This window comes from Solea solea, chromosome 5 (assembly GCF_958295425.1).
Source record: "Solea solea chromosome 5, fSolSol10.1, whole genome shotgun sequence".
In the NCBI taxonomy this organism is placed as follows: domain Eukaryota; kingdom Metazoa; phylum Chordata; class Actinopteri; order Pleuronectiformes; family Soleidae; genus Solea; species Solea solea.
Genome location: NC_081138.1, coordinates 7,938,708 through 7,966,200, shown reverse-complemented (window position 1 = coordinate 7,966,200; position 27,493 = coordinate 7,938,708). Strand labels below are relative to the sequence as shown.

At 39.6% G+C, this 27,493-nt stretch overlaps 1 protein-coding gene across 2 annotated transcripts; it reads left to right on the top strand.

The window, feature by feature from the left end:
* Positions 1–363: 363 nt before the first annotated feature.
* tpp2 (tripeptidyl peptidase 2) lies at positions 364–27,493 on the top strand. 2 transcript variants are annotated; one of them, XM_058629384.1, is made up of 29 exons: positions 364–570; positions 6,187–6,315; positions 6,496–6,591; positions 6,878–6,982; positions 7,104–7,228; positions 7,316–7,479; positions 7,565–7,719; positions 7,828–7,904; positions 7,988–8,115; positions 9,122–9,370; positions 9,475–9,590; positions 9,680–9,851; positions 12,111–12,268; positions 12,361–12,437; positions 12,527–12,633; positions 14,166–14,320; positions 14,836–14,952; positions 15,029–15,129; positions 15,213–15,309; positions 15,384–15,521; positions 15,743–15,987; positions 16,312–16,390; positions 21,406–21,444; positions 21,848–21,999; positions 22,077–22,173; positions 22,275–22,405; positions 22,856–23,156; positions 23,250–23,369; positions 24,037–27,493. In XM_058629384.1, the coding sequence occupies exons 1-29, from the start codon at positions 406–408 to the stop codon at positions 24,124–24,126; spliced, it is 3,885 nt and encodes a 1,294-aa protein (XP_058485367.1). In that variant the 5' UTR covers positions 364–405; the 3' UTR covers positions 24,127–27,493. The 2 variants fall into 2 exon arrangements, with proteins under 2 accessions (XP_058485367.1, XP_058485368.1); XM_058629385.1 differs by lacking the exon at positions 21,406–21,444.

Below are 27,493 nucleotides of genomic sequence, written 5' to 3'. Positions count from 1 at the left end.
TTCAAACCGATTAATCGTTTAGCAAAATAGTTGCCAATTAATTTAGTAATCGATTAATAATCGATTCATCGATTAATTGTTTCAGCTCTAGAACAAGCCCGCTGTGTTTCAGATCGAGAGCCGCGAAAAGAGTGTAAAATGTATTGTTGTTGTTGTTACTATTAATGTTCTTATTACAGCTTTCTCGTATCTCAGACATTTGGACTTCTCTATGTGTGTGTAGTTGAATTGTTATAAATGTACAGTAATTAACTTGTAAGGAGGCTTGTTGCTTGAAGGTGACCCCCCCAATACCACCACACGCGCGCGCACACGCGCGCACACTTACACACACACACACATACACACACATACACACACACACTCCCAATTTCTGTGCTTTGTTTTCCGTGTCTCTCTCTGAACATGGCTGCTCACTCTACTGAAGAGCCGTATCCCTTCCACGGGCTGCTCCCTAAGAAAGAAACCGGTGCCACTTCTTACCTCTCGAGGTTTCCAGAATATGATGGCCGAGGCGTGCTCATCGCTATCCTCGATACCGGCGTGGACCCCGGGGCTCCGGGCTTGCAGGTAAACCTTACCGGCAGCTGCACGATGGTTAGCTTCGAGCTTGAAAGAGCTAAAGGCCCTGCTTGTTCACAATGTAAATCGTAATTAGTACACTGCTAGCCATGTTAGCATCGACAGATACACACCGCAGCAGTGGCAATAATTAGTATATATTCTGTGACAGCTGTATTAAGATACAGTAATCGATAATGCATATTTAATCGCATTGCCAATCAGTATTTAAAGTCTGAATTAATTTTCAGTCAACTAACAGTCAAGGAAGGTTACTTGGCATTCGTGCTAGCGTGTTAGCCTAGCAGCTAAGATTCAGCAGTTTTGCTTCGGTCCCTATGGTTAGTGCAGTCTGTTCTGTCATATAGTTTAATTTGGTCTAGCTGCTGATATATTATATTATGCAACCCTTAGTTGGGTTAGTATTCGTGCGATTCGTAGGTTTATGTTGACTGTTAAGTCACTGGAGTTCCATTTGCTACACGGATAAATTAACTGCTAGTTTTCATTCTGTCAAGCATAGTTAGGTGGCACGTCAGAGGTTAAAGCTGGGGCACACTACACAACTACACAGCTTTCACAGTCTTTAATGCTTTTGAAAAGATATGGAGTACACATTAACCAACTGGTTTCAGCATGTTTTTTTTATGAGACTGAAATGACGCTTTTCCACTATGCAGTTCAAGCACGGCTCGACTCTACGTTAGGTTTTCCGTTAATATAGTACCTCCTCAAGGTGGGCAGAGCCATCATAGCATGGCTGCATGACACTGCCCTGACTTTGTTTATATCAGTCGATAGGGTCATATTTCATCTGAACAGTCACATGCGCCTACCGTTCACTTGACACCGCTGTTAATAGCGACTCACATTAAATAAAAGCCACCAGGCACTATTTGCGCGCAACTTTGTACGTTTCTAACTTCGGACTATCTTATCTTATTTTAAGCCACTACAATAATAATATCAACAATAACATTTTGATTTGTGAAAAAATCGTGCCAGAGAATCGTAATCTCTTCTAAGCAAAAAAATTGTCATTCATATTTTTTCCAGAATCGTGCAGCCCTAGTTCACACAATCGTTCAATACTTCCTGCATGACCGGAGCGTAGACTCTGTCTGGCACAGCAGCGTAGACAGAAATGGCCAGTACAAAAGTGTGCGGGCCATCTTCTTGTATGTATTCAATGAACAAAACTGTCTATTAAGGCTTTACACAATCTTAAGGCCGGCAGAACCAACAGTGCTTTGGCTCTACAGTGCACGGAACTGAATCATTTTATTGCACAACCCGGCAAATTAACAATAACAAACAGCATGTAATGTGTTTAAATAACATGCCGCATGAGATGCATCAGATAACTTTCCTGCATCATTGCAGCTTCCTATGTTTCCAATGATGTTGACACAATAGAAATATGAGCATTACAGCACGGGCGGGGAACCACGCGAACCTCATATGCGTCACATGTCGCGAGCATTTGCATCGTATGCACACATATGCCGTGTGACGCCTTCCTGCGAGTTAAACTCCAGCACGCCAAACGGAGCGTTACTACATCCAACAACCCCCAACGTTAATTCTTCCAACAAGGTAAAGGCACAGGCATTAAAGTTCTGTCACCACAATAAGTTAGGCAACAATAATAACAACACTCTCATGAGATGGAGATGAGACAAATACGTCCTGTGTTGATTAAGTTAGTGAATGAAAACTGAACCTCCAACTTCAGCTGTTTTCACTGGTGGAACTGGGCAAACTGGCAGGAAAGATGGATAGAAATAGATCATAAAAATATGATGTTAATCTCGCCTTCATTTCTGGAGCAGGTATGACCAGTTGGATTGACCAATAATAGTGACGTCATGATGACAGATAGCCTGTTACATGTATAAGTAATAGAAGAAATATATAATATCAGTAGATTATTTATAGAAGAGACTATACATAGGGAATAATATAAAATAGTGAATGTCATTTCTGGAGAGAGATAAGAGCCAAAGAGAGATTTTTTTTGCTCCAATCCCTGTAAAGGTAAGCGATTATTCTTAATTTAACCCTATTAGTTTAACCACATTTGTATTTTCCACTACAAACCTGTATAAGTAAAATATTGTTGAATGAGTTCAAATTTACTTTATTTATTTTTTGCTCTAGCCAACCAGATGAGACTGATGGAGTGGAGAATGAGTTACAAGTGTTAGTAAGTTAGTGAAGATATTGAGGTATAGCCTAATAAGAATAGGTACAGGTAAGGTATAAGCCTAATAATGCCTTGATGTGTGCTGCAGGGTTGCAGTGGATAGACCTACACCACTGGTCTGCCCAGGCCCATAGCTGGCTATGCCGCTGGTCTGACACAGTCACTGAAATCAAATATAGCAGAAAGGGTGGCTCCCAGCTGTACGGTCGGTAAATACACCAGACTCTACCAGTCACAAACACCCAGTGGCCGACAGTCTGTCGAAGTATCAGCTCAGCACACTTGGCACCCCGCCAGAGCAGGTACTAAAAAAGAAAGATGGCGAGTTGCGCGGTGCCGTGTAGAGCCGTGCTGGAACTGTGGAAAAGCGCCAAAAGACTGGGAATCACACACTTAACCACTGCACTCAAAGAGGGATCACGGACTGTGAGAGAGTCTATGAGTGACAATGCACTGGGTAAACAAACATGGACAACAAGCTATTTGCTGTTGTTGTTTGCACAGCTATCTGCACTGAGAAATTATGGAAGAAATACGGGAATGGGTGACGTCTTGGAGGAGATTTACTTATTAGTTGTCACGATACCAAAATGAGTAACCACGATACTATACTATACAAAGTATCACGGTTCCGGGTCTTATCGCGATACTGTGGCCTTTTTTTATTATTATAACTTTTTTATGAACTGCAATGTATTTGTACAAGTTATTTATTTTTATATATATACACACAGTATATATATATATATATATATATATATATATATATATAATTATTCAGTTTCCTTTGCACATTCATTTATGTTTAACTAATAAGTGATCAACTTAGGATAACAAATCCACTGTCTTTAAAAAAAAATCTATTTGACAATAATGCTTCTTCTCCAACTTAATGAACCATAGAGAACAAAATACAATAAACAGGAACTGATTCCCTGTGAAAAATATATTTTTATGCATTTTCTATGTGCTTAATACTTTGACATCCTTCTTCGTTCCTCAGCCTGTACACGAAGCATATAGCCTAATATTAGCCAATGAGAAAAATAAACAGGGCATACTAACCTGGTATTCGACTTATAAATCTGGGTAACGACACTGCAGGTGTTTTATGAGGTTGGATGTGTTCCCTTCTTTGGCTCCTATAGCTTGGTGGCAGCTCCTGCACAGTGGACGACCATCGGCTATTGCTTAACCGTCTGTCAAGGCACATGAAACAGGCCTGGTCAAAAATGATGGTACCCTTAACTTAATATTTTGTTGCACAACCTTTTGAGGCAATCACTGCAATCAAACGATTCCTATAACTGTCGACGAGTATTCTGCACCTCTCAGCAGGTATTTTGGCCCACTCCTCATGAGCAAACTGCTCCAGTTGTCTCAGGTTTGAAGGGTGCCTTTTCCAGACAACATGTTTCAGCTCCTTCCAAAGATGCTCAATAGGATTTAGGTCAGGGCTCATAGAAGGCCACTTTAGAATAGTCCAGTGTTTTCCTCTTAGCCATTCTTGGGTGTTTTTTGCTGTGTGTTTTGGGTCATTGTCCTGTTGCAAGACCCATGACCTGCGACTGAGACCAAGCTTTCTGACACTGGAGAGCACATTTCTCTCTAGAATCCCTTGATAGTCTTGAGATTTCATTGTACCCTGCACAGATTCGAGACACCCTGTGCCAGATGCAGCAAAGCAGCCCCAAAACATAACAGAGCCTCCTTCATGTTTCACAGTAGGGACAGTGTTCTTTTCTTTATGTGCTTAATTTTTCCGTCTGTAAACATAGAGCTGATGTGCCTTGGTAAAAAGTTCTATTTTTGTCTCATCTGTCCATAGGACATTCTCCCAGAAGCTTTGTGGCTTGTCAACATGTAGTTTGGCAAATTCCAGTCTGGCTTTTTTATGATTTGTTTTCAACAATGGTGTCCTCCTTGGTCGTCTCCCATTAAGTCCACTTTGGCTCAACCAACGATGGATGGTGCGATCTGACACTGATGTTCCTTGAGCTTGAAATTCACCTTTAATCTCTTTAGAAGTTTTTCTGGGCTCTTTTGTTACCATTCGTATTATCCGTCTCTTTGATTTGTCATCAATTTTCCTCCTGCGGCCACGTCCAGGGAGGTTGGCTACAGTCCCATGGATCTTAAATTTCTGAATAATATGTGCAACTGTAGTCACAGGAACATCAAGCTGCTTGGAGATGGTCTTAGAGCCTTTACCTTTAACATGCTTGTCTATAATTTTCTTTCTAATCTCCCGAGACAACTCTTTCCTTCGCTTTCTCTGGTCGATGTTGAGTGTGGTACACACCATGTCACCAAACAGCACAGTGACTACCTGTAGCCCTATATATAGGCCCACTGACTGATTACAAGATTGTAGACACCTGTGATGCTAATTAGTGGACACACCTTAAATTAACATGTCCCCTTAGTCACATTATTTTCAGTCTTTTCTAGGGGTACCATCATTTTTGTCCAGGCCTGTTTCATGAGTTAATTTTTTTTAAATAATTCTGTTGAAGCATGGTTGATAAGCAATGTCTGACTTTCATTGGTTAAATTTCATAGAATTTTTATTTATTATTACTTTTGTCAGATTCAAGTTATTTCTGTGACCATTGTGAGTTTTTCTTTCATTAACCGAAGGGTACCAACAATTTTGTCGATTTGTGTATGTTTACGCTGTTGCCCGCCAGTGTCCTATGGGTTAGGGTTAGTGGACAGAACATATAACAACCACATATTAAGTAAAAAATATATTCAAATTTTAATTAAAAATTTGAATATTAAAAATAATAAGGAATGGAATTCAAATGGGATTATAGAGGAAAATTGACAGCCCTAGTTTGCAGTTTGGTAATGGGCACACACTACCCCATTGTCTAGAGTCGGCTCAAAATAATCAAACATGTTTTAAGTGTTAAAAAGATTTTTGATAAACCTCCTCTGTGATGGAAAGAATGAGTTTGAGTACATGCTGGGACTGTTGGGCCCCCTTTACATCTGGCATTAAAATGCATTTTCCCACAAACACTTGTAAGTACAGATGTAAATCCATCTGAGGACGGATTGTCATGATTGTGATCGGATAGCAATCAGATATTGATGTGGACACTAGAGATGCATTTTAATACCAGGCATAAATGCATGTGGTCAGGTGCTATCTGATCTCTATCTGATCACAGATCACATTTATCTTAGAGATCTCAGAGGGTTGTATCAATAAAACCCGTGGTTAACTGGCTACCAGTGTAATGACTTAAGAATTGGGTTGAGAAGGGCTGATCTTTTGATTTATGACATGATTAAGTCCTCTTAAAAGTCATTTGCTGGGGTCAATTTTTGGAGCCAAAACTATGAATTTGTTTTTCCAGGCCTGCTTTGATATTGAAAGATGAAATTGAATAAATGTTTTGCTTCTTTAGGCCACAACTGAAGGGAAGCCAAAGATCATCGATATTATCGATACAACAGGCAGCGGTGATGTGAACATGACCACAGTGGTGGAACTTAAAGATGGGACAATCACAGGCCTGTCTGGTAGAATACTTAAGGTCAGTAAGTTTTATTTTTTTTATCACAACATATGAATCAGCAACCACATAGGAAACATCAACATTTTTATAGTATTATGTAATGCTTTCTTAAGATCACTTACACATAGATCATCTGATCCACATTTGATCTTCTGTGTATATCTTTTAATGTAACACTCGTCTTTTTATGTTGTCCAGATCCCTACTGCCTGGGTCAATCCATCAGGGAAATATCACATTGGAGTTAAAAATGGCTATGAGTTCTTTCCCAAGGCTCTTAAGGAAAGAATACAGGTAGGAAAAAATGAACATCTCTCTACTACTACCACTACTATAGCTCATGGCTTTTATTTTATAACACTATGATTGTACATGATAATATGTAGCTTAAAAACTTACAGGTGTAAATGTTTAGAGTTTGTGCTATTCTCACATGCTTGTTTTTCTAATGACACCAAATGGATCTACAAATTTAAACTTGTTATAAAAACTAAAGTCATCAGTTTAGAAGTTAGTGAAGAAGTTTTTCACTCAAGTAAATGAAACACAAACCTAATGCACTCTTATGTTTGTTCACTAGAAAGAGAGAAAGGAGAAGATATGGGACCCGTCACATAGAGCAGCAGTCGCTGAGGTTTCTCGCAAGACAGAAGAGTTTGACCTCTCTCACCCTACACCCTCACAGGTTACATGTACACCTGAGTTTAATTTTGATGACTGCTCATCTGTGTTTGCGTGCTAGTTATAGTAATGTGGTGTTTACTGCTCCAGTTTCTTCTTTCCTTCACCATGCTTGCTCTCTCCAGATGGAGAAGTTGCAGAAAGAAGAGCTGCAGAGTCAGACAGAGCTGTTGGCAGCACTAGAAAAGAAGTACACTGATCCTGGTCCTGTTTATGACTGTGTGCTTTGGCATGACGGTGTCACATGGAGGTACGAACACTAAATAAAAAAAATAAAAAAACAGTGGCAACACTTTTTTAACAGTGGTAACACTGTCCAAAATTCTGTTTTGTTCAGGGCCGTAGTGGACACATCTGAATGTGGAGAACTGTCTCAGTGCAGTGTACTGTGTTCTTACAAAGAGACACAACAGTATGCCACTTTAGGAAATGCAGAGATGCTTAATTACTCTGTTAATATATATGATGAGGGAAACACACTCTGCATTGTCACCAGTGGAGGTAAGGTCACTTTAAAACAGTCAAGGTTGCATGTTTAGCGGTCCACTTCTTATATCCAGTCTAACATGCTTGCATGGTGTTCAAGGGGCCCATGGGACACACGTAGCAAGCATAGCAGCAGGTTACTTCCCAGAGGAACCAGAGCGCAATGGAGTTGCCCCCGGTGGTCAAATCCTGGCCCTGAAGATTGGAGACACTCGTCTTAGCACCATGGAAACAGGCACAGGACTTATCCGTGCGGTATGTATCCCAAACTCAAATATCTTTAACTCTAAAAGTTGTGTTAAATGTTTAAGCTTTATTAAACCCTTTATTTTATTTTTTTTCTTCTTTTTTTCTCACTTAAAGATGATTGAAGTTATCAACTACAAGTGTGACCTGGTTAACTATAGCTATGGGGAAGCCACCCACTGGCCCAATTCAGGGTAAATAAAGCAGAGTAGTGGCTCCAGTGTGTGGATTGATTTGTGTGGGCTTATGCTCACTCTTTTTGTCTGTGTTTTTTCAGGAGGATTTGTGATGTGATCACAGAGGCTGTGCAGAAGCACAACGTCATATTTGTTTCAAGTGCAGGAAACAATGGCCCCTGCCTCTCTACAGTTGGCTGTCCAGGGGGAACCACTACTAGTGTCATAGGTGCACACACATAACACACACACAAACATACACTGTTAAAACAAATGTATTCTGAAACATGCAGTATGTGATTGAAACTAGGTAGGCATCAAATGATGAATTAAAAGCAAAGTACATTTTTGATAGTGAGCCCAGTCTTTCTTTTATTATACATACTGTGTGTGTGTGTATATATGTGTATGTGTGTGTGTATATGTATATGTATATATATATATATATATATATAGACAGACACTAGACTAGAGTGTTGCCATACTCACCTCATTGCTGTGAGTAAAATGCTGCCCTCTTCTGTCACTGCTGAAGATGGAGGGTGAGGCGGCAGTTCACTAGCTACAACTGTTTTTGGAACTTAATGTTAAGCCCCTTTGATTGGTTTGAAAAAATGAAGAACTACTTGCTCATAGGGGTGTCATGATTCTCCAAATTTTTTATTCGATTCTTCATGGTTTCAGGACTGATATAATGTCCGTCATTTGTTAGGAATTTACCACCCAAGGCCTTATTGTCTAATTTAAATAATTTATTAACAATATAAATGTAACCCTAACCCTCAGTTAACCTTAATCTTAGCAGAATCTTTACAGAATCTGTTGATGACTTCACTTGGATAAAAACTGACTTAAAGTCTAAGAGCCTTTGCCAATCAGCAGCAACACAAATAAACTGCATTTATTTAGACCAAGATGTGAATAAGCTAACCAGTTACTACCAGTGAAAAAATGTATCATGGATAAAAATGGGTGGAGATGGCATTTAGGATGATGAGCTGTTGCTCAGTCATTGTATTGAATAATTACAAAAAAAAAAAACAACACCATAGAAGCAAAACCTAAAAAAAATAAAATAAGTCAACATAGGACAGAAAAAAATAATAGCTATAATATTGTTTGTACAATTCTGTTGCTGATGGGACAGCTCACAGCCTGGTTGCATAGGACTAAAAATGGGAATCATTTTAATTATATTCTTGGCATTAATTACTGCTCTCCACTTTTTTCCACAGGAGTTGGAGCGTATGTGACTCCAGACATGATGGTGGCAGAGTATTCCCTGAGGGAGAAGCTGCCTCCCAATCAATACACCTGGTCATCCAGGGGCCCCACTACAGATGGGGCCCTGGGGGTCAGCATCAGTGCCCCTGGTGGTGCAATTGCATCTGTGCCCAACTGGACTCTCCGTGGTACTCAGCTTATGAATGGTACATCCATGTCATCTCCCAATGCCTGTGGAGGCATTGCACTAATCCTCTCAGGTATGTCAAGGGGGGAAGAACTGAAATTAGATATGGTAATATCTGGAGTAATGGAGAGTTGAAATTTGATGCTAGTATGTGGCTTTTGCGCTTGTGTGCTTAAGGACTGAAGCAGAATGGAATCCGTCCCTCTGTTCCTGCTCTCAGGAGAGCGCTGGAAAACACAGCTTTGAAGGTTGAGGACATTGAACTATTTGCACAGGGCAATGGAATAATCCAGGTTAAGTAACTGTGGTTCTCGTATCAGTCTTATTACTTTTGTTGTTCGTTTTGCTGTTGTCTTCACTTACTCCCCTGTTTTCTACACAGGTGGACAAGGCGTTAGACTACCTCACTCAACACAACTCTTCACCCACAAATAACCTTGGCTTCTCCATAAGCATTGGAACGCAGAGAGGCATTTACCTCAGAGATCCAGCCCAGCTTCTTGCACCTTCAGACCATGGAGTAGGAATTGAACCCGTGTTCCCAGAGAACACAGGTGATGTTTATACTTTTTTCTTTCTTTTTTATGAACCTGGCCTGTCTGCAAACTAAGCATGTTTAGTATGATTGACTAGATATCCCTGGTGACAGACCACTTTGTTCTGCACAGGGCAAATCTTGTAGTTTTGATTTTTATTTTTGGATGCATGTTGTGAGGTCCGGTGCCACCGCCCGCCTATTGAAATGAGTTGTGTTGGGTGTGTATATGAGTTGTGGTAGGTACACATTTTACGCTAGAAAATAGTTCTGACTGCCCATGTGACCGTTAATATTTCAAAATTCGGCCATGTGTATTTAATGCCGAACATACAGTATTCTTAAATAGACACGTAACAAGAAACATGCACACACACATAAATCAAAGATTTCTGTGAACTGAGCAGGCAAAAATTTAATTATTATAAACTAAATGAGAAATAATCTATGAATACCCTGCTGAATTAACCAGAAATACATTATGCCGAGTCAGATAAATAATGAAAATAAGGGAAATAAGTGAGACGTATGAAAACACAATGCCCGGCTCAGTCCAAATGTCACGATTCTCCGTTTATGTCAGTTTGCATCTGTGTTTCTTTTGCTTGTACATACAGCTTCCATCACTGTCTGTTAATGTCCCTATCATCTGATAGATCATCGGTTATGTAATGGCCTTAATATTTTGCCTCATTACACACTTTAAGGGCAACGTCAGACAAGAAGAAGTCAGGAAATAATAATTTTCTGTCATCTCTGCTTCTGACAATCATAATATTTCTCTTTTTTACATTATATTTGATGTCAAAATCTATCCCATATTGTGAGCATATCCTCAGTAGCTGTTGAAGACCAGCACTACATGGGCATAGGATCACTAAATCATCCGCGTACATAAGGTGTTTAATGAGAGACTTGACAACCAAGCACCCTGTTCCACATCCATTTAACTGCAGTGATAGATCATCCATCCTAAAAGTTAGAGACAAATTTCCGCCCAGTCGAACTCCATTGTTTACATGGTATGGAGCAAATACAGAGTTCCCCCATTTAACGCGCATTATCTGATGAGCATACCAGAAAACCTGAATTCTCACTATAAATCTAGGTATCCCTCTCTGATCTAATTTCTTCAAATCATTTTTCATAATTTATACGATCAAAAGCGCATACAAATTGTGGAGTTTTGCCTATTATATTTATCTAAAATCTCCTTTAGGGCAAAAATACAAATATCTCTACCATGTCAAACCAAATTAGTTAGTTGTCGGGGTGTTCCAGCCTATTTAGTAAAATTTTGCACTTTGGATAAAATGCTCGCTAAGACTATAGGTCTGTAATTCTCAGGACTGTTTAATTTACCAGCTTTATCTTTAATAACAGGCACTAATATAATGGATAAAATGGAGTCAGGTAGAATACCATGGACTAATAGTCTGTAAAACAAATGGCAAGCAGAGGATAGAGTTTTTTGCTAGCAAGTTTTAAATGTTCAGCAGTTATATTGTCCATACCGCATACCTTATTATCTCCCAGCTTCATGACTGCATCATAGACTTCCTGTGAAGTAACAGTTACATTACATTCTATTATCTATGTTGCCTACAATTAGAGCTGAAACGATGAATCGATTATTATTTGATTACTAAATTAATCGACAACTATTTTGATAATCGATAATTGGTTTGAAGCTTTTTTCATGATTAAAACAATATTTCTGATTGTTTAAGCTTCTTAAATGTGAATATTTTCTTAATTTCTTTGCTCTGGATAACAAAGAAATCATAAAAAGTGAATCATTTTGGTTTGAGGACAAAACAAGACATTTGTCCAAGAACATCATCATTTCCAGATTTGACGAACACCGATCAACATCAAGGTTTTCTGATATTTTATGGACCAAACGATTAATTAATTGACAGATTAATCGATTATGAAAATAATCGTTAGTTGCAGCTATACCTACTATAAATGACTATAAATGGATGAAACACAGTTGAACAGATCATAGTAATATTTCTGCCTCAACTGAGAAATTTCATCTGCGCCACTTATTCCATCGATATTTGCCGGTAGCCAAATAATTAGTGAAACCTAAAGGCTGCAATTTTCATTTTATTTTTCTATATCCTATGCCATATAAAAAAAGAATTATAAATACTTGTGTATTGGAAACAGTAAATATCTTTAAGTTATCGTTCCTTCTTTACAGTGACCATGACTGCGTTTGTGTGGTGTTTGTGATGTTATTTTATTCTGGTGTTGTCTCTTTTCACAGAAAACTCGGAGCGAATCTCCTTGCAGCTACACTTGGCGCTCACATGTACTGCCCCATGGGTCCAGTGTCCCTCTCACCTAGAGCTGATGAATCAGTGTCGCCATGTCAATGTCCGCATCGATCCCGTTGGACTGAGAGAGGGAGTGCACTACACAGAGGTACAGACATTTCAGAAGTGGTGAATAAGGAGTTTCAAGCTCTAGCTGCTGTCCGTATCATAAATATGATCAACATGAATGTGTTTGTTAAGGTGTGTGGGTACGATACAGCAACACCAACTTATGGCCCACTGTTCAGAGTCCCAATAACAGTTATAATCCCAACCAAGTGAGTTCTTATATACACTTTCTCTGTTACTTGCACAACAGTTATGCATGAGTGTATTTGTATTTGACAGCTGTTTAATCTTTTATCAGAGTGACAGATGCTCGTAATCAGGAGGTGTGTTTCTCAGACATGCACTTCAGACCAGGCCAGATCAGACGCCACTTTATCACTGTTCCTCAGGGAGCCTCCTGGGCAGGTAAGTGTCATATTCTTAACTCATTTTCTATAGTTTATGCAGTTTCAGTTTCACTTCATAGGTGCTGTCAGGAAATAATGGAAGGTCCAGTGTGTAATAATTCTAATTTGAGGCTGCAGATTGCATTGACTCCTCGACTCACCACTCTCCTTTTCAAGCATGTCAGGGAACTTGGGTTTTATTCAATTTCTCTCAACTGGTGAGATTCCCATGAATACAGATTAAGGATGCACAATATTATCAGCACAATATCAGTATTGGCAGATATTGGCTTTAAAATTACCAGATATCGGCAAACTCAGATCTGCTGATATGACTAATGACTATGTCAGTAGTCTAAATAGGCATCTACCTCCTTGACATCTATGCTGGTGCTCTCCACAGACATTTCTTTTAATGTTTGTTCATTTTGCTCAATGAAGAAAATGTATATCCTCATCTGCTGCGACACGAGTAGGCAAAATATTATGCTAATTTTACAAGAAACTGAATGACCTCTGCAGTTGGGCAAATGGAAAAAAAAAAAGGTATGTAACTCCCCATATATCTGCATATAGGATATTGGCAAAAAGTCCAATATTGTGCATCTCTAATACAGATGTCTTAAAATTGGTTTATGTTGGTGGAGCGTTGTTGATATTTCACTTCGAAATTTCACTTCAAAACCCAAAACACAGTTCAAATAAATTTTGAAATTGTGTTACCTATAATGTAACCAAAACCACAACAGAATTCTGACATTCACAGCAACCCCTTTTGAACAAATGGCCCCTCCCACAGGCTTAAAAATTAGTAAAAACAAAATTCACAACCCCTCAGCAATTCACATAGTTTTGTGGACTCAATGTGGACGTTGGCGTAGCATTCGATTAAATATCATGCTAGCTCAGACTAGTGGTGCAACGGATCATCATTGATCCGTGATCCGTTCGGATCAATATCTTCGGTTCGGCACACACATGATCCGCGGATTAAAAAATTGTACAGATGTTCAGTCCACACACAGCGTGGTCATGGCGAGCGGAGGAACAGAGGAGCTTGAACGCCCCGCATCATTTAAATCCCCTGTATGTGAACATTTTGACTTCCCTGTCAAATATAATGACGAAGGAAAGAGGTTCGTGGATAAAACCGTGATGGTGTGTCGGCACTGTGGCACAAGAAAGCCATATGACAGTGGAAACACATCAAGCATGGCCACGCATTTGAAGCGACATCACCCCGGTGTTTCACTGACAGGAGTGAAAACGAAGGCTGCTTAACAACCGCTTATCACCGCGGCATTTAAGCAGCCCCTTGTTGCAAACGCAGACTGGGCTAAAGCCATCACAAACGCTATTGGTGTGTTTATAGGTGCAGACATGAGGCCATATTCGGTTGTGCAAAACGAGGGCTTAAAACACATGCTGAAAGTGCTTGAGCCACGTTACGACGGTGCGCCATCGCGCACCCATTTCAGCGAAAAGATTGTGCCAGACTTTTTTGCTGATCTGAAAAATGATCCTCATGTTCTTTTCTTCTCTCTCCTACAGAGATCACAGTGACATCTCAATCGGGAGAAGTGTCATCAAAGTTTGTTTTGCATGCGGTGCACCTGGTCAAACAGAAGGCGTACAGAGCTAATGAATTCTACAAATTCTCTTCACTGTTGGAGCGAGGGTCTCTGACTGAGGCTTTTCCTGTCCTGGTATGTATATTATAAATATAAATAAATGTAATATTATAAAGATAATAGTTATTTATAGAATATATTTATATAATATTAGACTGTGACTTTGCATACTATTTGACAAATAAGCAGTCCTAATTGTCAGCTTAAATGTGTATGTTTTCTGTTTGTAGTTTGTTGTCAAATGTCATGCAGAGGTGCCTTTTAACAGAGGACACTCTTCTTAGGCAACACCCCACTATGTTAAAATGTGCCACAGCTGCTACAGTTATGTAGTTTAGTAGTAGCTCCTATAAAGGAGAGGTTGAGAAGTGATGCTGGCTGTGTATGAAAAAGCACTGTTGATCCCTGCTGTTACTTATCTCCTTTGTTGTTATTTGTTAATAATATTTTCGAGTGTAAATTAAGCTTCCTGTTTACATTGGCACATGCATGCTGAGTGTGATACATCCTTTGTATAGATATAGACTGAGATACATGCATATAAAAAATGTCATAGTGATGGACTAATCTCTGAATGTTTTCTCCTGCAGTCTGGAAAAATAGTAGAGTTGTGCATTGCACGCTGGTGGGCGAGTCTGGGTGACGTCATAGTGGACTACAGTATCTCATTCCATGGACTTCACACTAATCCGTCACCCCTGCACATAGTAAGAATTACAGACACACAAAAGTTGGCTACAACCTACCCAGTATTACTTTTGACCCTCACCTCTCTCTACCCAGCATGCCTCAGAGGGAGTAACGAGTTTTGATGTGTCGTCACCTCTGAGGTACGAGGAGGTGTCACCAACTATTACCCTTAAGTCCTGGGTTCAGCCTCTCAGGTAAGGAGTAAGGATACGCAAACACTATTCTCTGATTTAATTGCTCTTTGTTGCGTGACCTCCATTTATTGTTGTGATTGTAGACCTTTAAGTTCGAAGATAAAAGCATTGGGTGTGAGAGATGTTCTCCCCAGCAACAGACAACTCTATGAGATTGTCCTCAGCTACAGCTTTCACCAGGTACTGCCAGCACAACACACAACAAATATAAAGTTTATTTGTGTGTGTACAATCTTCTTTTATTCTGTCCTCAGCCTAAGACTGGTGAAGTTACACCCAGCTGTCCCATGCTGTGTGAGCTGCTTTATGAGTCCGAGTTTGACAGTCAGCTCTGGATGCTGTTCGATCAGAACAAGAGACTCCTAGGCTCAGGAGATGCCTACCCACATCAGGTACAGTCATTACACATTTATTCCTCTTCATACTTTCCTCTATTAAGGAGTTTTTTCACTTGGTACAATTGTGTGCATAGTTGTGTCATTCAAGCTAGAAACATGTACTGCATTGATCCCCAACATGTGGACATTGCCTAGATTGTTGATAGAATGCAAGAAGTTTGTTGTGTAAATTTCAGAACTGTAATGAAACCTCTCCTGTTTGTTTTACCTCCTAGTATTCCCTTAAGCTGGAAAAGGGGGACTACACTGTGCGTTTACAGGTTCGCCATGAGCAGTCCAGTGAGCTTGAGCGCCTTAAGGACCTGCCATTTGTGGTTTCACACCGTCTGTCTACTACTCTTAGTCTAGACGTCTATGAGACGCATCGAGCTGCTCTCATGGCCAAGAAGAAGGCTAACTCTGTCACTCTGTCTCCGGGTGCCACTCAGCCATTCTATGTCACAGCCCTGCCAGACGACAAGTGAGTCTTAAGTCACTTGAATTTTGTATTGTCCGAACTCCTTACCTTGATGTGCCTGGTCACATAACAAGAGGTTTTGCAGAGGTAAAATAAAAGAATAATACTGTATTATGGAGGAAATTCTTTCACCACAGGAGAACACAGGGGGAAAAAAAGCTCTCTGTTTTTCTCTACAATAATAATGAATGATAATAATATACACAGAACTGATTTAGACTATTCTGGAGGTTGGGGAGGGGGTTCTGAAAGAATGCTGACCCACAGAAAACCACAGAATTATTGACCTCTGGTACATTTTATGTCTGTTTTTTCTTCATCTCTCAGGATCCCCAAAGGCACAAGTCCAGGTTGTTATCTGTCAGGCTCTCTTCTTGTCCCCAAAAGCGAGTATGGCAAGAAAGCAGTGAGTGTCTCTATTCATCTATATTCTTCAGAAAAGTGGTTAGTCCTGCTCCCCAGGGCCCAAAGTCATCAGTGCTCTTTTTCACTTTTGCTGAGTTAAAGGTACATAGTTTTTTTGGGGGGTTGTGTGAAGTACTGGCCTATAGCTGGTGTGAGTATTAGCCCTCAGCATACTGACTTGAGGAAGTATGAGGCTGGGGAACCAAGGGTGCAATTCAAACATTGAACAGCAGTGAGAACGGCCAGGAATTGAGCTTTAACTTTGCAACACAATTTCACAACATATCACACACATACACAAGCCCAACTCATAAAGCTTTGTTTTTGAGAAAATAATTATTTAAAATATACACTTTAAATGTAGTTTTGCGGTTTGGTTTTTCAGCTGGGTGTTTGTTTACATTGCTTCTAATTCTGGCTTCTCCCTTTAGGGGTTGCCACAGTGGATCTGCCTCAATCGTGCCCTATCCCTTGTGTCATCCTTTGTTAAACATCAATTTTTCTAACCTGCCTTCCCCCTCTCCTCTTCCGTCGTCTTAATTTGCTAAAAACACATTTAAATTTCAGGCTTCAATCACTTCAATATAGGGGTGTGCGATATCGATGAAAATCAATATCCCGATATTTTTTGGGGATTTTGCTGATAATGATAATCGGTGATATTTTGCAATCCTCAAAAATGTGTTTGTAAAAACAGTGAAGGCCTGTTGTACCAGCTTGCTCTTGTTAATAGTATATTAGATGTTAATGATAATGTTGACAAAAAACAACTTGTTCAAGAAAAACAGGACTTATTTATTAACTTAACAAAGTTTGCTGAGTGCGTTTTCTTGTTGGTACCTTAGCTGGTCAACCGCTGACTACCAAAGCTTTTCATATTTTTCATAATCTGTGCGGTGGTTGGTGGTTCATTCACAGATGGTGAAACAAATTTGTTGTCGAGCTGTTTTTGACGGCAACCGCTTTCCGACATGGTTTGCATATTGACATCTTTTGAGTGACATCAGTGTTTTTGAAGCCAAACCACCTCCATGCGAGTGAGGATGATCCACATTTAGCTATTAAATCAAACAACGTCGATTCCATTCGTTAAAACAACAATTAAGATACTATCGTAGACAATATATATCGCACACCCCTACTTCAATACACTGTGTGTATCCCCCTTTGTGTGCTGAGGGCTTATACTGTCTATCACACCATCTATAGAGCTCCGGGAGCAGACATCATGTAATCCTGTCATGCATCACTTGGTACCAAACCAACACCATTTTATCAGAGCTGCACTTTTCAAATTCATGGACTTATAAAATTGCCAGCAATTTGCCAGCTGTATTCATAAAAAGTGTATAGAAAGGGTAGAGCATTTTACCAGATCCCCAAAAATCACAAGTGACAATGGGGGTATTTTCAAAGCAAGCTTAGAACACAGAGTGATAGGAACAGATTGTACTTGTGTAGTAATCAATTCATATCAGGTACAAAATCCAGTGCTTATTGGCCTGTAATATCTTGTTTATTTTACATGGGTTAGGTGACTAAATGTTCTCTTGAGTAGGACAAGAGAAGGTAGGTTTATCATTACATTAAATTACTTGTCATTTAGCAGACGCTTTTATCCAAACCGACTTACAAGGGAATTGAGTACAACCTGCCAGGGGTGGAGTTGAACTTGTGACCATGATGTCTCTGCACACAGGGGTACCGGTTTTAACCACTGATCTACCAGGATTTTTATATTGTTGTTCACCTGCCACCTTCAAGTAATAATACTATATTTGTGTAAAAACCTGTGTATTGTTTGAACACACTAAGTGTTATATAAATACAAACCATTTTCCATTTACGAACATTTTATTTGTCTCATGTCAAATATTAACACTAGGGATGGTAAGATAATTACATTAACAATACATACAGTATTTATACACCCACATGCACTGGCATGATGCATGCTGTAAATAGGTGGAATTTTGGGGCAAAATCACTTTTTACATATTTGCATTAACAAAATCCGATCTATTTATTTAGTATTGTTCACGGCATTGTTTAAAAAATATGTTGATAAAATATATTATATTGTAGACAATTTTATTTGTGTATATAGCATGTCTACTGGTGACTGACTGTCGCACATGAAGAAATGTAAACAATTTAACTTAAACACATGGTTAGGGTTACTTGCATATTAGACATATTAGACATGTGTAAGTTTCTCTCACATGTCTTCTCCTCCTGTTTTTAAATGCTGGAGATTTTGCTCTATCTCCTTTCTCTCACCACCCTGTGAAGCATACAGCACCTCATTAGACAGCTGCAACACTGTCAGATTTCACTACCAGACCACACCCCCCGCTCTGCTTCCCACTCTCCCTCCTCTCCCTAACTCAGGCATTGGGTGGAATTAGCTTCAGTAGAGGGGGTTTAGTTGCACTTTAAATAGTGTTGTGCTGCTGTGTCGCAGTATGTTTTGCACTTGAGACAGTACATCATACTCAATGACTGCAAAAAAGCCTGTGTGTTGCATTCAGTGTGCTTATGTGTATAGCAAACCCCATTTCTAAACAGAAACACAAGGTCAATCACTTTTCAGTTACGACTTATCTTATTTTTATTTTTTGTGTTCTGAATGTATTAATTAAATACAGTGCCCTCCTATAGTATTGGAACAGTGAGGCCAATTCCTTTATTTTTGCCATAGACTGAACATTTGGGTTTGACATCAAAATATGAACAGATCAGCTTTTACTTCCAGGTATTTACATCTGGATCTGATACACAACATAGAAGATATCACCTTTTGTTTCAACCCACCCATTTTTCATGTGAGCAAAAGTATTGGAACAGATAGACTTAAAAAGGATTAAAGTGAATAAGACTTAATATTTAGTTGCAAATCCTTTGATTTCAACTGCATCATAACTGCATCAAGCCTGTGTCTCACTGACATCAACAAACGTTTGCATTCTTCCGCTGTGATGCTCTTCCAGACTTTCATGCAGCCTCTTTCAGTTGTTGTTTGTTTTGGGGGTTTACTTCCTTCAGTCTCCTCTTTAGCATGTAAAATACATGCTCTATAGGGTTTAAGTGTGGAGGTTGACTTGGCCAGTCTAAAACCTTTCACTTCTTGCCCCTGATGAACTCCTTTGTGTGTTTGGGGTCGTTATCTTGCTGCATGATGAAGGAGCTCCCAATCAGTTTGGTTGCATTTATCTTTAAATTGGCAGACAAAATGTTTCTGTAGACTTCGGAGTTCATTTTGCTGCTGCCATCATGTGTTACATCATCAATGAAGATTAATGAGCCCATCCCAGACGAAGCCATGCAAGCCCAAGCCATGACATCCACTGTGTTTCACAGATGAGCTTGTATGTTTGGGATCATGAGCAGATCATTTCTTCATCACTTTGGTAAAAGTTAAATTAAAGGCAAATTCCAGCCTGGCCTTCCTAATGAGTGGTTTGCATCTTCTGGTGTAGCCTCTGTACATTTGTTCATGAAGTCATCTGCGAACAGTAGATTGTGATACCGTCACTCCTGCCCTCTGGAGGTTGCTGCTGATGTCACCAACAGTTGTTTTAGGGTCTTTCTTTACAGCTCTCACAATGTTTCTGTCATCAACTGCTGATGTTTTCGTGTGTCTACCTGTTTGTCATCTGTTGCTCAGTACATCAGTGGTTTTTTTCTTCTTCAGGACATTCCAAATGGTTGTACTGGCTATGGCCAATGCTTTTGCAATGGCTCTGATTGATTTTCTATCTTCTCTCAAATTCACAATTGCTTGTTTTTCACCCATAGACAGCTCACTTGTGTTCATGTTGGTTCCACTGCTAAATGCAGTCTGCACATGCAAAACCTATCCTACCTAATCTGAAACTGAGCATAGATATTTAGTGCTATTTATTGTTTGAATCAACAATGTAATAGCACACACCTGGGCAACACAACACACCTGTCAGTCACATGTTCCAATAATTTTGCTCACATGAAAAATGGGTGGGTTCAAACAAAAGGTGATATCGTCTGTGTTGTGTATCAGATCCAGATGTAAATACCTGGAAGTAAAAGCAGAAATATTTATCTTTTGTCTCATGTCAATTTTTTGATTAATTGACCTCAGTGTTCCAATACTATAGGAGGGCACTGTAAGTGCTTAAATCCAGGGTTTTCTAGCACTGAATAAGGTTGCATGTCTGATGCTACAAACATGCCTATAGCGCTACTTATCGGTTTAGCGTGAGTTGAATTTTGTGGAAGTTTTGCTCCAAATGAGGATGGAAGAGTGCTTGTGTTAACGGAGTTGTTTAGTCTTCGTAGTTGCAATGCTACACATTCATAACATAGCTTACACACCTTGGTTTTCTTGTCGGCAAAACAGACGTGGGGGACGCAAAGTATTTTCACACCAGTGATTTCAGTGAAGCGGGAGGGGATTGAAGTGCGGTCGATGGGTCACCCAAATCAGCAGTTGCCGTGAGCACCATTAGTTGGCAGCCGCTTTGGGTTAGTGGGAGGAGGTAACGTGTAATTGTACTGCAATGACTGCAACCACAACACTGGGGGCATGGTTAAATCCTTGATTCCACCCTTCCTTTTGAAGGTTGAGATTGTTGACGACATTTTGGTCAATATTCAATTTAAAGTCGGGATTGTGACACCCCTAATATACACAGTATTTTCAATAAAGCTATTAAAATTTTAATTAACTCTTGCATTTACCATGTCATTTGCCAAAGTCCAAACCTGACCCTGGCCTGACAGTCACTTCTGGAGTTTTGTCTGAACCCAGCCTGCCTGTGTTTTTATCAGGGATTTGAAATTGGAAAACTAGTTGAATTTTGTTAGATGCAGACATGTGAGCATCACATCGTTTTCTGTATGATGTGTTTAAGTGCAGGTAGGTGACACACCCACTGACTCTCTGAGTGAAGATGACAGATCAAATGAAGACAGAGCGAATCCTTTTTGGTGTGTTTTTGTTGTCTCTTTCTCATTGTGTGTTATTCTGACCACCAGGGGCAGGCCTCTGCAAAACGACAAGGGAAGTTTAAAAAGGTACTGGATGAGCTAGAAACACTGTACAACAGAGCTTCCACTGCTCTCCCATCATTTGGAAAATGGCCTATTCCTTTATTTTAAGTGGGGATTTGTCTCATGTACATTCATCATGTTAAAACATGTTAACATTGGTGTATTGACATATGCAACAGTTTAATCATTACATAATTTTATTTTAACATGGAGTCAAGTTTTCTGGTGGTCAGTTAATGAATCAACTATTAGCTATAAATATTAGTAATTGATAATGGCCAGTACTTTAAACCTGTATTAAAAATGTGTATTAAAAAAAAAATTTCTTAATAGACTGAAATAGGTAGAACCAGAATGTGATGGCTGAATCAGCAGAATTTTTGTTTTATTGGTTGGTTTTTTGATGAACTGTTTTGTGTTTATACAGGATATTGTACCAGTGTTCTACCATTTAATCCCTGCTCCTAATAAAACTAAGAATGGAGGGAAGGAGAAGGACAAGGAAGGAGACAAAGAGAAAGATCCAAAAGAGGAGTTTGCAGAGGCCATGCGAGACTTGAAGATTCAGTGGATGACAAAGTATGCGGACTTACACATCTGTTTGATCAGAATCACATTTTTTGTTTTATCTTACTCTTAATTTCTTCTCTGTTCAGGTTGGATTCAAGCTCCATCTATGCAGAACTGATAGAAAAGTACTCGGATTACCTTCCTCTGCATGTGCAAAGACTGCACCAACTTGACTCAGAGAAGGTAATAGTTCACATCAGAAAGCTCTCACAGGTAGACTGACTTATTTTTACTAAGTAGATGGAAAAGCTGTTCTCACAATCATTTCTCCCGTCTGTGGTCAGGAGCGTGTCAAACATCTCAACGAAGTAGTTTCGGCAGCTGACATTGTCATCGACCACATCGACCAGACGGCATTGGCTGTTTATCTCACTATGAAGATGGACCCCCGGCCTGATGCTGCTGCTATAAAGATGTATGTTTGTCACACTCAAAAGTAAATGAATAAATTATAGTAGAGACCTCACTAAACAATATGTACGGACATGACATTTGGACCGAGCCATGTGTTTTTATACGTTATTATTAGGGCTGTCAAACGATAAAAAAAAATAAAAATCGCACAATTTTCTTTAATTTATCATAATTAATCGCAAAAATAAACCTGAAGCTTATAACAGATATTTAGTTATATAAAATCATGGAATTAATGTAGAATCAACACAAAAAGTATATTTAAATTCAGAGACTTTTCTAATGGCTTTCTTTAAACTTTAAACACAGTTTCAGTACAAATTTGTCACAAAAAAGGCATCTTGATGTTTTAAACATGTTGGTCACTTTAACATTTACTTTTTATTTGTATTTGTATTATTGTGGCAGCTGTTGTTTCATTTGTTGATTATGATTCATTGTGTTTTTTCAGTGACATGGAGAAGCAGAAGTCATCTCTTCTGGACGCTCTGTGTAGGAAGGGCTGCGCTCTGGCCGACCAGCTGCTGCCACCCCTCACACCAGAGAAGGGCGCTGGTGCACTGGACCCTGAACAGGCAGCATTAGCAGCAGCAGTAGCAGCAGCAGCAGCAGCAGCAGAAGCAGCAGCAGAGGCAGAGCAGGATGGGGTACAGGTGGCCAGCAGCTCTGATGATACCTCGCATAATGTCGCTAAAGCCCTGACAGATACCTTTTGGGAGGTACAGAAGTGGGCAGAGCTAACAGACTCCAAGGTGTGCAAAAAAGATTTTACTAAATAAAAGTTGTTCCAGTTTATAAGATAGAATAGCATAATAGGTTTCTCATCTGACTTTCCTCCTGACTAGATCCTGATGTTTTCATATAAACACGCTCTTGTGAACAAGATGTACGGCCGAGCCTTAAAATATGCCTCAAAGATGGCGGAGGAGAAGCCCAGCAAAGAGAACATGAAGAACTGTTTCCAGGTAAGACAGAAGTGATGTCTGATTACTGTTTAGCATGATACAATGATAAATGCTACATGGTTAGGATTTGTGTTTCCAAACTGATATGTATAATACATTGTAAAATGGGGCTGCTCAATAAAAAAGTTATTTTCCAATTCATATTGATATTTATTTGGAAAATCCAATACAGGTTAATAAAAACTTTAGATTGACATTTTAATATATGCCAATTTCTGCATCCTTTTGCACAAAATTTGCAAGACTACCACAATCACAGGGAATCGACTGCATTAGTCTCACAATAATCTCTTGACGAGCTAACAGGTTAGCCTGCAGATTTGACCGCTTTTGAGATGCTTTAGTGTCATGGTTGTCCACTCAGGAGGATGGTTTAGTTTGTGTCCTCCATTGTCACCTAAAAACAACACAACATCACAGGTTAGTAAGATCAAAATGTTGAATAATATGCAGCAATAGTTCTTTAAATATCTCTCATAAACAAGCAAAATTAGTATGGAAACGGAAATGTCTCTAAATCTATGAAATGAGAATCAAATCAATTCAGGAAATCCGCAGATTCCCAGCCCTATTTTAAAGGATAAAAAAGTAAAGAAAAGAAACATGATTGAACAAACACTCAAATGCAATGTTTACTCACCTATAACAACTTGTTCCTGTTTTCCAGCTAATGCGACATCTCCGATGGACACATTGTGCTACCTTCTGTGAGAACTCACTCCCTGTCATGTACCCAACTGACTACACTCTTTTCTAAATGCACACATAAATGAACAGCATGGCCACACATGGCCCATTACATGGGAAGTTCAGTATCAGGTCCCTCAGGGTCACATGGTTTATTCATTCAAATTCAGATGTATGCCAACACCAAAATCAAGAACACTTAAGAATGGTTTGAGGTACTTGACACTTCCTCAGCTGTTTGTTTGAATATTGCCAACTGAAATGCTCTTGGTGAGTTTTGTAGCTCAGTGGGATTCTAGTTTTTATTTTGGTGTTGTCTACACATTTGGAAGCTTTCACTTTACTCACTGCCCTCTGCTGTCTGGGCTCCATGTCATACCAGTAACTTAATTTTATCTTGTAAATACTGTAAAAGGGGGCACACGGTTGTAGTGGTTAGTGCTCTTGCCTTTGCAGCAAGAAGACCTAGGGTTCGAGCCCCGGTTGGAACAAGGTCCTTTCTACATTTCTACATGGAGTTTACATGTTCTCCCCGTGTGTGCTTGGGTTTTCTCCGGGTTCTCCGGCTTCCTCCCACAGTCCAAAAACATGCAATATGGGAATTAGGTAAATTGGACACTCTAAATTGACCGTAGGTGTGAATGTGAGAGTGAATGGTTGTTTGTCTCTGTGTGGCCCTGCGATGGACTGGCGACCTGTCCAGGGCCTATCGCCCTATGTCAGCTGAGATTGGCACAGCACCCTCCGCGACCCTCCGGTGGAGGATAAAGCGGTAGATGATGGATGAATGGATGGATGGAAATACTGTGAAAGGGCCTATGTGGACTCCACGGGACATATCCCAAATCTCTCTTTCTAAAAATAAATTGTGATCATATAAACACAAGCAAACAACGTAATTATACTTCAGTGGGAAGATGCAAGGACTCACTGCTGCGCATGTTTGGACATACAAGAGCACACACAGTCTGTCTGGTCCCAGAATCAAGAAGCAGAACTTATTATTATTTATTTCAGGCTGGCTGGGATCATACGGTATTGTTTGGTCTTGTCTGTTCTTGTCACAAACACAGTCTCAGAACGCACAGCAGTGCTAAGGTGCCTTTTTACATGTACCTTTACTGATGGGCTGAAAGATGTGCAAGAGGTTTAATAAAACAAAGTTGCGGACTCACCAGTGTCCATCAGCATTTTAGCCACTTGCAGTCATTTCACCCATCAGTCTTTGTTGTCAAAAGTGATGCTGTTGCTCATATCAGCAGTGTGACGTGTCCATGCACTGAATCAGGAAGTCGCACTGCTTCTACTATAGTTCAGGCCTTTTTAACTGAGATTGTATGAGGTACTGACATACTATAATTAGCTGATGGAGCTGCCCCCGTGCCAAAAACCTGCTTGAGAGACTGAAGCACACTAGCAGTGAAGACGTGGATGCCAAGATGGCAATCATTTGTGTGTCCGTCTGATGCAGTCCTTTGTTTGTTTACAAAAACTTAATAAGATATTTGTGCAGTTGCATTCATCCCTCAGCTATAAACAGCCATTTCAAAAAAGACAATCATAATGAGTATCATATTGGCTCCTCCCAACCACACGTTAAAAGATGATTTTCCTAATGGACTGCGGGAGAGTGAGCAGTTGATAAACTCCAGGCTGTCGAGATAAAATTTTAAATATATTCTTAAGGTGGACACACGGTGGAGTTGTGGCTAGCAGTGTTGCCTCACAGCAACAAGGTCCGGTTTCAGAACTTGATTCGACTGAGGGCCTTTCTATATGGAGTTGTACTTGCTTCTTGGTATAGAGGGTGGTCGCAGTGTCCGGACTGTGTCAGTGCTTCATACAACTACTCCAAAAAAAAAAAAAAACCTTGAACTATACCAGAGTTGGTCACCCAGATCACACTGCTGTTATCTGAACGCCACGTTTGACAACCATCAAACAGACCTCAAACACAACCGATGCAAGTGCAAGCAGTGGCAGGATAATGAGATCAGGCTTCATTGTACAAATGATCACATAGTCGTAGATATTTTTATGTTGCACTTGTACCCTGTCAAAATGATGTACAGACGAGCATAACAAACATTTAAATGCAATAGGTATATAATACAAATGTTATTAGAATTGATGTATTTTTACATATATGCATGTCTCTGAAGATGTAAGCAAAACTAGTTTTATTGGGAAGCAGATTTTAGTTTCTTTAAATCTAAATGGTTAGGGTTAGGGTCTTCATGTGGCCCTGTGATGGACTGGCGACCTGTCCAGGGTGTAACCCGCCTATCGCCCTATGTCAGCTGTGATTGGCACAGCACCAACTGCGATCCTCATGCGGCAGAAGATGGATGGATGGTTTTTAATTTAAAAGATTTTGACAATAATCTCTTTTCTTAAGTGTATTGGTGAATGTTATTTCAAGTTTTGCAATCATCTTACAGTTGGTGACAGTGTTCAACAAGAAAACACGACATTATCATCATATCGCATCAGAGATAACAGGTGGTGTTCTGACAGGGAAGTTTTTCGTTCTTTGTTTTTTGTGGCAGCACCGTCACGGTTTTTGTGCTTTAATCAGAATAGTCGTATTTTATTCAAATCAACAGTTGGAGGCTTCTTTGATTAACTTTAATATTGCAGTTTTCAATCAGAGAAACTGCAAGCCCAAACATATACTTGTGAATGTTTTAATGTGGAAAATTGTGTTTATTGTCATGAATTATACATTGAGTGTGAAAGGTGATGCCGCAGAATCAGTCTTCCCTGTCACACCAGTAAGGTTTCCTTTAGGACAACTGTCAATGATGGTTTTCAATGTCATATGGAAATGAATGGATAGAAAGTAATGAAAGCTGAAAATAAGCATTTTTACCAGAAAATATAAAGACAACAGTTAAACAGAAGAAGGAGGCCTACATGTCCAGCTACAATGGCTTCACTAAATCTTCTCATCAGTGGAAGATAAATGTAAAAGCAGGTGTATTGTTTGTCCTCATGTTAATGAAATCCTATTTTTATGGGATGGCCTGTTCATGTGTTCGGATCTGATTGAGACAAACTAAATGTTAAGGGCTTTGCAGTTGACAGTATGTGTTGCCAATGTTATCTCCAAGAACAGCCTTAACCTTTCACCTCTGGACTACACCGTCTACTTCTGTCACCACACCTCTCATATTTCATATCTATTGCTCTTATGCTGTTGGTGTCATGAAACACTTCAGAACTGCTTCTTCTGGATGTTGATTGTTTATATTTATAGTTATCAATCCTAGTAATTGCAAATATTTTACAGAATGTTAAAGAGATATGAGGTTGTGTATGCTGACAGTATTATTTTATACCCATTCTTACCTTGTTTGTGTCAGATAGACCTTGGCTTCTGTTTTATGGTCACAAGCAAGGAAATCACTGAATAAAAATGATTTGGAAAATTTGAA

What these genes read in the sequence shown, in the direction of transcription:
- tpp2 (XM_058629384.1), top strand. Translation starts at nt 406, where the DNA reads ATGGCTGCTCACTCTACTGAAGAGCCGTATCCCTTCCACGGGCTGCTC. An exon ending in AGGGCAATGGAATAATCCAG is followed by an intron (nt 9,591 to 9,679) that starts GTTAAGTAACTG and finishes TTTTCTACACAG; the next exon opens with GTGGACAAGGCGTTAGACTA. An exon ending in ACAGCCCTGCCAGACGACAA is followed by an intron (nt 15,988 to 16,311) that starts GTGAGTCTTAAG and finishes TTCATCTCTCAG; the next exon opens with GATCCCCAAAGGCACAAGTC.